General features: G+C 49.7%; 1 protein-coding gene across 9 annotated transcripts in view; it reads left to right on the top strand.

The window, feature by feature from the left end:
• GPHN (gephyrin) overlaps positions 1-13,035 on the top strand; it is a 61,130-nt gene that overhangs the window by 11,096 nt on the left and 36,999 nt on the right. For 7 of the 9 annotated variants that reach the window (XM_032965248.2, XM_032965247.2, XM_032965250.2 and 4 more), the window contains exons 3-6: positions 5,566-5,623; positions 6,923-7,203; positions 7,909-7,975; positions 10,832-11,104. In XM_032965248.2, coding sequence (XP_032821139.1) covers positions 5,566-5,623; positions 6,923-7,203; positions 7,909-7,975; positions 10,832-11,104 — 679 coding nt within the window. The remainder of the gene's footprint in view (positions 1-5,565; positions 5,624-6,922; positions 7,204-7,908; positions 7,976-10,831; positions 11,105-13,035) is intronic. The other 2 variants (XM_032965253.2, XM_032965255.2) reach the window with 1 other exon arrangement.

The following is a 13,035-nucleotide window of genomic DNA, read 5'->3' as shown; positions in this document are numbered from 1 at the left end:
AGCATTAGAGAGAGGGTAGTTCCACCCCTGTTCTGTTACAGTGCCATTCGCGTGGTGCTTACAACGTACATTCACACTCCCTCAAGCACTCGATTATTACTGTGAATGTGTTTAAGTTTGAAATATAAAGTTACATTTCATAAATGGAAGCACTGCGATGGTGTTCCCTCGTATTACTTAGTTACTTTGGGTTGGTTATATTTAACGTTGATGTTTTTTTATGATTATGTATGTATGGTGAACTTCTGTCAGACCGTACGTAGCCAACCGTGCTAATTTCAGTTGCGGAGGAAGGATTACAAACTAAACACAAAAATCTATTATAAAATCAAGTTTGTCAATCTAGATTTGAAAGTGCATAGCTCCCGTAGCTTCCTAATGTCAGAAGGAAGAGTGTTCCAGATGGCTGTAGAAGCGCATCTGAAAGCGCACGATGCAGTGACCGTTGTTTGATGTCAAAAAGAGAGATGTAATGAATGTCATGCGACAACGTGACGACGAGGGAGTGGAGTCAGACGGGAGAGCAGAGCATGGGAGAGATGTCAGTAGAGTTTGGAACCAGTGAGTTGTGTGTGCCTCTATTCCTCAAGCTTCGTTTAACACGTAGCCTTTTGCGACCACTGTTATCCATAAGAGGTTTTTGGGTTAGATCGCGTAAATATGAATGTGTCGTTAAACCTGTCACCACCCGACACAGTCAATTGGTAAGGTTTGTTACGTACACAAAGGATGCCAATTCGTTACTAGTATAGTGGCATAGTGCTGGCTGCTGGCGAAAAAGGAGAGCTGCGGTGTACGGCAGTATTGAAGTCAGCAGGCCATGACAGACACTAGAGGGGGACATCTAGGGGAAAGGTCACAGAGGGGGGCCTATCGGGAAGCCTCGGGAACTCCTCTCGTATGTTCCAGAGAGGAGGCGTGGCCGGGACGGAGCGAGGCCACGCTTAGAGTATAAGAAGGGCCCCTGTGAGGGACCTCGTGGCTGTTGCTGGAGTGGGATCCTCGTCGTGCTGTCGTCTCGTCGCTGTCGTCTTCACTCGATATTCCGCTGCAAAATAGTTGTTAGCTGTCTCGGTTCAGCGCCGTCAGTGTTAGACAGTTAGTGTCTTGTATAGGCTAGCAACCCACGTAGAATTGTGTATAGGTGAATGACTGTAGAGTGTGTACCCACGTAGGGTGTGTATAATCCGATGGTGCTCGTTAATTCAAAGAAGTTCCTCCAAGTCTTATCGTCTCCTAGTAAGTCACTACATTTGGCATCAGAAGTGATAAGAAAAAGAAAATTCGTCATGTCACAAGCGGCGAAAAGGAAGAACCCACCGGTAGTATGCTCGGAGGACGAGGACGACGGGGATATCATCCCCTCAACAGCCCCGGGATCCAGGACCCCGGTCATCTGTCCCGAGGCTGCGGCGGGCATACGGCTCGCCTTCCACCGCCACGCCAGTGCGGGAACCGGCGAATTTTTCGCCCGCGCAAGCGACCGCCATTTCGCCCGCCGCGGTCGCGGCACAGCAAGAGGCCGCCATTTTGTCGGCAGAGTTGAGGGCTGGTTCCCGCCAAGTTCAAGTCGCCATCGGCGGCTTCCGCGGGGGCGCCATTTCGGCGGGGGCACCTGCCTCCCGTCCGCGAATTCGTGGCGGCGGGAGGCGACGGGGCGGCATTTCAATGCCACTTCAAAGCGGCCTGCACCTTGGTCAGGTGGTCTGACGAGGAGGCTCTGCGACTTCGCCTCGGGCATACGCTCAGATGGCCACCATTTTCAACGCGCGCCGAAGGTTTGTGCTGTGGAGGCGGGGGAAGGCCGAGACGCCTTCCGGAGCGCGCTGCTGGCCTTGGCGGGGGCGCCTTTTCAGCGGAGGCGAGCGGGACGAGGCATGTCGTCCTTCGGGTGGCCACCGCCGCGAGCCGGGCTGTGGCTTTCGGCTGATCTGCGGTGCTTCCCGATGCTCGTGGGCTGCGGCGCGCCAGCGGACGTCGTAAATTGTTAGCTTCTCTCGCGGTTCGGGGTTAATAGTTAAGGGATATTTTTTTTGCTGATGTCTGTTAACCCTCCCTTTTATGCTGTAAGTTTCCCCCTCCTTATGTGATTGCAGTCTGCCGAGATGGCTGTTTTTTTTTCACGGGGGCGGGGGGGTGATGTAGTGGCATCGTGCTGGCTGCTGGCGAAAAAGGAGAACTGCGGTGTACAGCAGTATTGAAGTCAGCAGGCCATGACAGACACTAGAGGGGGACATCTCGGGGAAAGGTCACAGAGGGGGGCCTATCGGGAAGCCTCGGGAACTCTAGTATGTTCCAGAGAGGAGGCGTGGCCGGGACGGAGCGAGGCCACGCTTAGAGTATAAGAAGGGCCCCTGTGAGGGACCTCGTGGCTGTTGCTGGAGTGGGATCCTCGTCATGCTGTCATCTCGTCGCCATCGTCGCTGTCGTGGTCACTCGATATTCCGCTGCTAGATAGTTGTTGGCTGTCTCGGTTCAGCGCCGTCAGTGTTAGACAGTGTTTTGTATAGGCTAGCAACCCACGTAGAGTTGTGTATAGGCGAGTGACTGTAGTGTGTGTACCCATGTAGGGTGTGTATAATCCGATGGTGCTCGTTAAATAAAAGAAGTGCCTCCAAGTGTTATGTTTTGTTTACGTGACAAACCATACGTTACTTAAAATAAACTAAACAATGTGTATTTTACCAGGTAAGGCCCACCGAGCTATATAGCTCTTTTCCAGAAGCAACCTGGCCACAAATAATAGCTCAATGAAGTGGCTTATTGCATGGAAATTTATAGGAGCCAAATGAACGTCGATTCTAAATATGGAGGGAAAAACCGGAGGACCCTGAGAAAAATCCACGCGACCACGGGGAAAGAGAAATGCAGACTCCAAATATACAAAAGGCGTCAGGGTCGGGATGGAACCCACGACCTCCTGTATACCACGACCTCCTGTATACCAGGCGAAGTAGTTAACATCACGCCACCGTGGCGCCCGTTTACAGCCACGGGAAATGAGTTTCACTGCATTCGTGCAATGATCCCCAACCCTCGCTGTCTCCACGGTGCTGCATTACAGGCCGTGGCGCCACCAACGCAACGATTGTGAGATGAAATATGCTCAAATAACCATGTAAAAATAAAACATGATCACGTAACACGTAATACAAGCATTCCAATGCCATACACATGCATTATTCATGATAATTCATACTTGTAAAATATGTGCGTTCATCTTTAGCATAGATTATGTGGAAAAATACAAACGTACGTTTGTAATTGGTATTTAACATGGCATTTTGGAAAGATATTAAAAACAAATTGCGAAAGAGCCACTTTATTAGGTGTTGTAAATGTGGTGCCTGCTGGCAGTGATAGGTTACTGTAGATAGGCTTCAATCGACCTTGGTTACCAGCGTGACTTTGTGACTTCCAAATATTCCTTCAACTGGAAACCCACAGGACCTGATTAATCACAAAATAAACATAAAATTGCGTGCACACGTGTCCCTGCCTTGTTTGCTATGCGTGCATCAACCCGCACCCGCTGCAGCTCTTGCATACAACACGTCCCCTCTCAAGGGATTTTCCAGGTGAAATATTTTAATAAGTTAAAATGAATCAACGCGCACCTTGGCTGGAGGGACTTTTTATTGCCAGTTTACATTCTCACAGAGATCATTACTTTGTTTCTGCCTTACTGCAATGCGTACGCAAGTCATCTGATAGGCATATCGCACGAGGCTGATGCGTGCGATCCCAGTACACTCTGTGAATAAATTAGTAATTATGCATCGTGTTTCTTCACGTCAGAATGTTGCACATTGTGTCCAATTATGTTACATCTTTTTTTTTACAAGTACGTTGCACAAAGTTACGAGTTGAGTGAAGGGTATTCAATAACGACATCGGAGGGATTGCGTGGGGTGCAATCTCAAACTGTCATACGTTCCATCCCTCTCTATGCGCTATGAGGAATGGTCTTTTCTTAAAACATCACCTGTACATCCAGTATATGGATGCACTGGCGGTACACAGGTGCAGCATCACAACACACCGGTCCTCAAAAACCAGTCTGACGATATCGCTGTGTTGCCCTCGAGTGAGCTGCCGACTCTCCATCAGAATTTCCCCTTAGATTCAGCAGCCGCTTTCCCATTCAAATGTTCGGTGGTGGTGACACCACGACGAGTCGTAATCTTTTGATGCCACTGTCCGCCAAGAAACGATTCCGGAAATGAATCGAGGAATCGTCCGACCAAGTCTGGGGCACGAGGAGTAAAATCTCGCTGCCTTTGCAACACGGAGCCAGCCAATTATCAGGCTGGGTGCTGCTGCTGTACGGTAACAGACCGTGCAGCTTCGTTTTCAGCTGCTCCTGTAACGTTCGTATTCTGACCGCATCGACATCACAAGAACTGATTTTGACGCACCCGCAAGATTTTCTGACTGGGGTTGCAAATCACGGAAAATTAATAATTATCGTGAAGGTTTCACTTTTTTGTACTGCGCACCACCGGTGTACCGCCCATACATGAATATATTCTCTTTGAGGTCACAATGTTCATGTTGGTGAATGAATTGAGTCTTTGTCAGGTCAGGACAGAGGCAGGTGTGCGTCGTGGTGGCAGTTCGAGTGCCGAGCGGCGAGTGGCTGTGTAGGCACGCACCCGGTGTGCTGGTGCTTGTGTTCACTCGGCCTCGCGTTCACTCGGCCTCGCGTTCACTCGGCCTCGCGTTCACTCGGCCACGCGTTCACTCGGCCACGCGCTCACTCGGCCTCGCGTTCACTCGGCCTCGCGCTCACTCGGCCACGCGCTCACTCGGCCTCGCGTTCACTCGGCCTCGCGTTCACTCGGCCACGCGTTCACTCGGCCACGCGTTCACTCGGCCTCGCGTTCACTCGGCCTCGCGTTCACTCGGCCACGCGTTCACTCGGCCACGCGCTCACTCGGCCTCGCGTTCACTCGGCCTCGCGCTCACTCGGCCACGCGTTCACTCGGCCTCGCGTTCACTCGGCCTCGCGTTCACTCGGCCTCGCGTTCACTCGGCCTCGCGTTCACTCGGCCTCGCGTTCACTCGGCCTCGCGTTCACTCGGCCACGCGTTCACTCGGCCTCGCGTTCACTCGGCCTCGCGTTCACTCGGCCTCGCGTTCACTCGGCCTCGCGTTCACTCGGCCTCGCGCTCACTCGGCCTCGCGCTCACTCGGCCTCGCGTTCACTCGGCCACGCGTTCACTCGGCCTCGCGTTCACTCGGCCTCGCGCTCACTCGGTCTCGCGCTCACTCGGCCTCGCGTTCACTCGGCCTCGCGCTCACTCGGCCTCGCGCTCACTCGGCCACGCGTTCACTCGGCCTCGCGTTCACTCGGCCTCGCGTTCACTCGGCCTCGCGTTCACTCGGCCTCGCGCTCACTCGGCCACGCGCTCACTCGGCCACGCGTTCACTCGGCCACGCGTTCACTCGGCCACGCGTTCACTCGGCCTCGCGTTCACTCGGCCTCGCGCTCACTCGTGGTTATGTTTACTCATCCTCGTGTTCACACGTGCTCGTGTTCATGCGTACTTGTGTTCGCCGCAGGCTCGGGGGAATTGTGTCGGCCTACAAGATTGTTCCTGAGGAGATGGAGGACATTAAGGTGAGGGTTCACATTTGCCCCGTCACTCCGAAACCGCTCCCACTGTGCTGCGACGTTGTGAGTGAATGCTATGGCTGTCATTACGCTTGTTCACCCAGGAGAGCCTCACTAAGTTTCAAGACCTCTTTTCCAGGAGGATTCTGCCAGGTTTTTGCAACAGAGAGCGACGATTGCCTTACGAATTTTTTTTTACGATACCAATTTGGACCGTGGCATCACGGGATTTTAATGTCCACTTTGAAGCAGATGGCGCATTGGTGGGGGCAATGGCGGTGCTAGGGTTTCAGGTAGGGGGGGCAACCCCTCCAGCAATGAAAAATGATAGAGGAGTTGTTAGTAAGTAAGGACTTGTCCCTTGCTTTTTATTCGACGCGTGTACGGCGATGGCGCAGCCATCGATCGAGGGTCGAATTCGAACCGCGTTGTGTGATCGGCGTCGCGCTCGCTGAAGGTGCTGATGCCTTCAGGGAAGTCGTGGACTCTGTAGACGCAACTACGCACAATTATGTGAATCACTTATAACTGCTTTGCCGTTACTTGGACTCAGACTATTGTCCTATCATCTCATATAATCCCTGGCACGTAATAATATGCTACACAGTGGCAGTGGGGGTCGCAAAATGCCAATTTATTACTAATAAACCCCAATGATCCTATCGAAATCCCTAATTTCGATCGGATCATTGGGGGGGGGGGGCACGTGCCCCCCCCCCCCCCGCCCCCCCCCCCCCCACTGACTCCGCCGTTGGGTGTAGGCCAATCAGTTTAAAAGACAATGAATATGTTATTATCAGAGCATGTTTGTTGGCGTGTTTTGCCACAAGTATGTGTGGGTAATGCAGACTTGATGCCTTGCAATAGGTATCTATTTCGTGTTCGAACATCTTTATCCCTGTTTTATAGCCAGGAAGGGTAAAGCCTATTCTTATATATTTTTTCATCATTTTGATACTGCCAAAATGGTGTCATAGATAGATGGCACACACATTACCGTTGTTACACCACCGAAGTATTAACCGGGGCAGCCTGCCGATTTCACACCGCGAACCTCTGCAACAAGCGGCGAACGCACTACTGCTGGGCCGTATAACTGCCCCGCAAGCGGCTCATATTTGTGAATGTCCACGCTGCTGCTCGGTGAACTCGACAACAATAAAAAAAAAATATCAAAAGAATTGTAGAACTGGCGCACCAACTAACGCGAGCAATCGAGTTTGCCGGTGGGCGGGCACTGTGGCGCCAGGCCGAGTGGCTCCTTCCTCTCCCTTCCCCCTCTCTCCATCTCGCCTGGTGCTGCAGGAGAGCCTGCTGGAGTGGTGCGACGACAAGGAGCTCAACCTCGTGCTCACGTCTGGAGGCACGGGGTTCGCTCCCCGCGACGTGACGCCAGAGGTGACGCCTCCACTCCACTTCGTCGGTGCTGCACATGCCCCGAGCGGGAGGCTACACAGGGATATTTTATTTTTGTATGTTTTCCCCGCACAGGCAACAAGGGACGTGATCGAACGGGAGGCCCCGGGAATGGCCTTGGCGATGCTGATGGGATCTCTCAATGTCACCCCGCTGGCAATGCTCTCACGGTAACGCATGCGTGAGATGTATTCTTGTTGTCATCGCTTCTGAGATTGACGGAGGAAAATTCAAGAAATGTGCAGTAAATTAAACATTGAGACTTCCGTAAACAAGATATTTTTCGCAAAAATATGTGTCCATTCAAAGCACGCGTCATGTTTTATGCACTGCAAACCTCGTAACCTTGCTGGCGAGTATGGACAAGAGGATTCAAAAACATCAATCCTTAATATTAAGCGTTTTTAATAATGAACTTAATGTGTAGGTTTTCACAGTGATACGATTTACAGTTGATGTTTTGGGTAAGGCCACGGTGATCTGGCAAATTCTGGGTTGTAAGACCCCTCCGACCTGGTGTCGGCAAACAAATAAAAATTTTCCGCTTGTGCAAGCGCTCAGCCCCGCACGATTTTTATTGCTTCAGCTCACTGCTGAGTTGCAGGGCAAATTTCACAATCAAAGTCAGCAATCAGATCCGACGTTTCGTTTGGAACTGTGCCAAGCATCTTAAGAACAACATCCACGAAGTCCAAATAAAAGTCAGAATAACCGTGTCACCTGACCCAGCTTTTGTTTAATTATTAATCAGTAGAATGAATGAAGCAACAACGTTATACCTCACAGACTGTTCATGTGCGTCCTATGCATTGGGTTGGCTTATTTTTGAAATGTTCCTGTGTGGCTTCATCGTTATGTATTTTTGTACATTTTAGCCCTGTTTGTGGAATTCGAGGGAAGACCTTGATTATTAACCTGCCAGGAAGCAAGAAAGGGTCTCAGGTGAGCCGTCTTTCTTTTGGCAGAGTTCACGTGGACTTGGCGACGGGTTCATTCTGCTCAGACCAAGTGGCGATTCACACGAGCGCTTGGCATGTGCACATTTATGATGATGGACCCAACCCATACTGCGTTACGATCGACGTGGAGCGTTTTGCGATGAGGCTTGTCGTGTGACCGCTGTGCCGTGTGTCAATCGAAGTCCCGGAGCGCCACGCTTGCAAACGAGATGTTCCATCTCGAGGCGTTTTCTAGGTTAAATAAATTAATGGCTAAAAATAGAAAAATAAACAGAACAATGATGGTCACCAATATAAATGCATCACCCATTGCAATGTCGCACCCACACACACTCACAGTTATGATCAGTGTTGTTCTTGGGTGTTAGGCCACTCGGTAGCTTTACGACATTCTGCGCTTCAAGTGTACGCATATGTTTAATGAATAATAGAGGTACATGGCCAAGATGTTAATAAGCAAACTACGAACATTTACAACTATATATATAAAATATATGGTTGAATAATGCTGCCAAGAGAAGACTCACAAAATAAATTACGTATCAAGGATGACAGGTGCCTCACTGATGTAAACACTGGGAGAGAGTGTAAACCGTGAACCGGGGAGATTAAGGGTTTAAATTATAAGGGCAGCTGAATCGAACCAGCAACTGCCCCATTATGCAAAGATTTATGAGAGATGACAGGGAGCTGGACTCCTTTTTTGGGCAGATAAATAATGAAGGTGGATACGGGGACATTAAAGTCAGATTAGTGGGCACGAGTTAGGTGGTAGCAAATCACACGTGGGCACAATGAAATTGCACGTGGGTACGGTGAAATCGTACGTGGGCACGGTGAAATCGCACGTGGGTAGGGTGAAACACGGTGAAATCGCACGTGGGCACGATGAAATCGCACGTGGGTACAGTCAAATCGCACGTGGGCACAGTGAAATTGCACGTGGGCATGGTGAAACACGGTGAAATTGAACGTGGGCACGCTGAAATCGCACATGGACATGGTTAAACACGGTGAAATTGCACGTGGGCGCGGTGAAATTGCACATGGGCACGTTGCGCATCACATCGGTCGGCCGCATGATTTGGTCAGTCAGCTTTTGTCGTTGGAAATGGATTTGATATCAATAATGTTTGTGCACTGTTTTTTTTATTTCCTTTGGAACACGTTTTTTTGACTGCAATTTCTAATGTACTCGATTGTTTTTTTTTTTTGCTCTGACTTCTGTGTTTGTCTCGTTTCTGTGTTGACATTATTTGATTTAGTCGTTTTGGTAAGCCAGGTCACTCTTGCAAAAGGGAAAATATCCTTGTCTCTTTGAGTTCTCGCACCTGGTTAAACGAAATACATTTCACTCTTGAACTTGAATATTTTTGGCTGCATGAAAGCCCCACTAAAGTAGGTGCCGTGTACGCAGGTGCCCTGATGTGTAGCGTGGGCTGAAAAAGATAAAACGTGGATATTTTAAGAGCGTGATGCTGGCGCTGATGAAAGGCAGGCAAATCCCGACGAGAGTGCCAGTTAGATCCGAGCTCCACCGTCGGCTCTGCCCAGTGCCCCCACCTCTGAAGAACCCTTTGAATGCCGATTGAGTTGTGAAAAGATTGATTTGAGCAGCGTTTTCACCGGAATAATTTGTTCCCATGAATGCAATCCACACCGAGAGTGGGGCGGGGACCCCTCAGGTGATGAGCGCTGGTCTGTGACGGAGGCATTGATTGACAAGCTGCTCGAGGTTTTTTTCGCTTTGACAATTCCATTGTCTCAAACCCGCTACACCACAGGCAGCCACGTACGATTTGAGAATATGTTGTATACAGTGGAACATTTTAATTGCTTAAACATGGAACACTCTCCCAGACTCAACTTATTCCCATCTTTAGTTTAGACTTGCACAACATTTGCAACCGCCTACAGCGAGGGAACATTCTATATTAACCGTTGGTGTGCATCATCTAATTATGTATTAATTTATGTTTTTGGGTGTTATTTTCATTACATTATATCTCTCATATATTACTTCTGGGCATCTGTGAAAAGGAGAGTTGAAGCTCACCGGCCTTGCTTCAGGATAAATAAAAATTCTGATTCTGTATGAATGCACACCGTATGAGGCAGATGTAACGCACGTAAACGTGTCGCGACGCGTTTGCAAAGTGCGTGTCAATCGGCACCCTGGACTCCCTTGCAAATGAGATGCGTCCATCTCGAGGGATTGTCCGGTGGAATTTTTTTTATGAAATAAAAACAGCTGGTCATGTCTTTCAAAATAATACAAATAAAACTCAAAGTGAGACCTTTTGAAACTAACCACAAAACCACAAAATGTGCAAGACGCATTTTCCTCATCGTCGTATGAATACAATTTTTACTTGGCGTGTGATGTGACCCTTTCCTGTTCTGAGACGAGTGCAAGTTGCAGGGTGGGTGTCCCGTTCACCTCTGAAACGAGCAAGTGGCTCGGCGTAAATTTGATCTAGAGAGGCGTAGCGCCGTTGTTTTTATAAGACATTGTACTCACCGCAGAGAACTGTGGCGACTCGACCACACTCTAAGATAGCTGGTGCCAAACTGTGCCACACTCCCTCCCCGCATGGCCTTGTGGGAGCCTCAGTACCGATAAAGTTATTTAATTTTTTCTTCTGATTTTATTCTGATGACGGACGCATGCACAGACGTCATCGGAACGGAACCGGAAGAAAAACCGATGACCTACACGTGCGTTATCGTAACGGGAAATGGGTTAACCGTGGTTGTTCGAGCCGTGCGATTTACTCGCCGAATGTGCCCCCCACCCCCCCCCCCCCCCCGCGATGTTGCTCGACGACGCGCTCGACAGGAGTGCTTCCAGTTCATCCTGCCGGCTCTGCCGCACGCCGTCGACCTGCTGCGCGACGCGATGGTGAAGGGCAAGGGGTCGCATCCCGAGCTGGACAACCTGCCGTCGCCGCCTCCTCCTCCTACCCCACCTCCCGGCCTCCCCGGCCAGCGCTTCACCGTGGACCGGGGCATCCAGTGCGAGGACGAGGAGGAGGGGAAGAAGGACAGCGGTGTCTCCTCGACGGAGGACAGCTCCTCCTCGCAGAACACCTCGTCAGTCATCACCGGCAAGGTTCGCTCCGTGCGATCGTAAAATGCATGTATGTTGAACTTTTTCCGCGCCGTACGTAGCCAACCGTGCGAATCGGAGGTTGCCGGGGAAGGACAACAAACTGAACACAAAAAGCAGTTATAAAGAAATTAGTTTTCGATATTGATTTAAAAGTGCATGTATGTTGAACTTCTTACGCGCCGTACGTAGCCAACCGTGCGAATCAGAGGTGCGGGGGAAGGACAACAAACTGAACACAAAACGCAGTTCTAAAGAAATTATTTTTCGATATAGATTTAAAAGTGAATGTTTCCTGTAGCTTCCTAACATAGGATGGAAGAGCGTTCCAGATGGCTGCAGAAGCGCATCTGAAATCGTGCAATGCGGTGACCGTCTTTGTTCGACAGCCAGCCAAAAGCTGCTGCGAGGATGACCGGAGTTCACGTGATGGTTTGTGCTCCTTGACGAGATCAGCAAGCTGTATGGTTCATTTGTGTGCGAGCACTTGTAATGTATTCTTTCGGCAACCGGAACACCGATGCAGCTCGGCGAGTAAAAATGTTGCCTTTGTGAAGAGGCTGGGTGGGACGCGAGCGGGGGTGGGCAAGGGCTAATTTTGTCAAACGACGAGCATCGGAGCGGTCTTGACGAGTGCGGAGGCCGAGGGAAAGGCCAAACGAGTAGATGGCGGGAGACTATCGGGGCGTATCTTAGAGATGGCGGCGTGTCTCCCGTGCAGCAGCCGCAGTGTCTTGCAGAGGGTATAAAGCCTTGGTGAGGTGATGGTGGCGTTATGATGACATCATGATCTTGAGATCTTGGCCATCCAAATCTCAAAAGGATGTACGAACAATGATTTCGTTAAACTCTTCTTGGGGCACATTAAATATGCTCCTTAGTGTGTGGATAAAAAAAAGTCACTTGAAGGGGGGCTTTCGAAGTAGTTCTGTGATATTTACTTCCATTGAGCTGTTCTCTAACACATGTGGTGATGCAGTACTCCACGATAATTCTAAATGGCCGCTATCTAGTGACAAGATGTCAAGAGCCCAATCGGAATAAAGTAAAAACTCAGCGCGAAAGAAAAAGCGACCCAAAGCGTATAAACAAACAGGTGGCTTCGGGGTCTACTGCCGTGTTTGGGTGCTGAGCAATCACTGCTGGGTGGTGCCAGGGTCCAGCGGAAGGCCTGTGGTATGGCGCAGGGCTGTAGTGATCTAACGCCACAATTAATCAAGAATGGAATCTTTTTCGTTTCATCTGTTTTATATAGTTTTGTCACGTGTAGTTTTATTGCCTTCCCCTAGCCTAACGGCACTCCAGGTCAGCGTGTGTGCTCGCCTCTTCCCTGCTGCAGTAGATGGGTGATAAGCCGCAATATGAATCCACAGCGGTGAGATGTACAACTCGCTGTGAGGTGAATATACAACATTTGCTGTGGTACGGACCTGTAGAATCTGCTGCGGTTTGAATATGTAGATTTAGCGGCGTGCGTCGATTTGAATCCAGTGATGTAATATCAGAAAATGTATTGTGGTGTGAATCTGTGCAATTTTTTTAATTGGTGTGAATATATAGATTCTAACGCACACCCATGAAATGCGTCATTGTGGAGAATATAAGTAACAAATTAAATGAGCAGACCATCCACCTCCTTCACATATCTGATATTGTGTACCCCCAGGATCCTGTGTGGCTGCTGGGATATGTAAAACATTTATTTTATTTTGGTACTTGGAGAGATAGCAGTCTTGACAAACGTTTACTGTCATATAAAACTGCCTGCTTCAAAATGTGAGAAATTATATCACTCGTATTACAGCATAACTGCGACCTCTCCATTTGTTAGCGTGTTTACTTGGCCCTGACGGTGAGTAGGTCGGGTAGAACGTGGATATTTTTTGTCGATGTGTTCAGTGTCCCGTTGGTGTTTTACCCGGTGTACTCTTCTG

Source organism: Petromyzon marinus, chromosome 33 (assembly GCF_048934315.1).
Source record: "Petromyzon marinus isolate PM22_M1 ecotype Great Lakes invasive population chromosome 33, UKy_Petmar_22M1.pri1.0, whole genome shotgun sequence".
Lineage (NCBI taxonomy): Eukaryota > Metazoa > Chordata > Hyperoartia > Petromyzontiformes > Petromyzontidae > Petromyzon > Petromyzon marinus.
The sequence above is the reverse complement of the archived record's forward strand: the minus strand, read 5'-3'. Positions and strand labels throughout refer to the sequence as shown.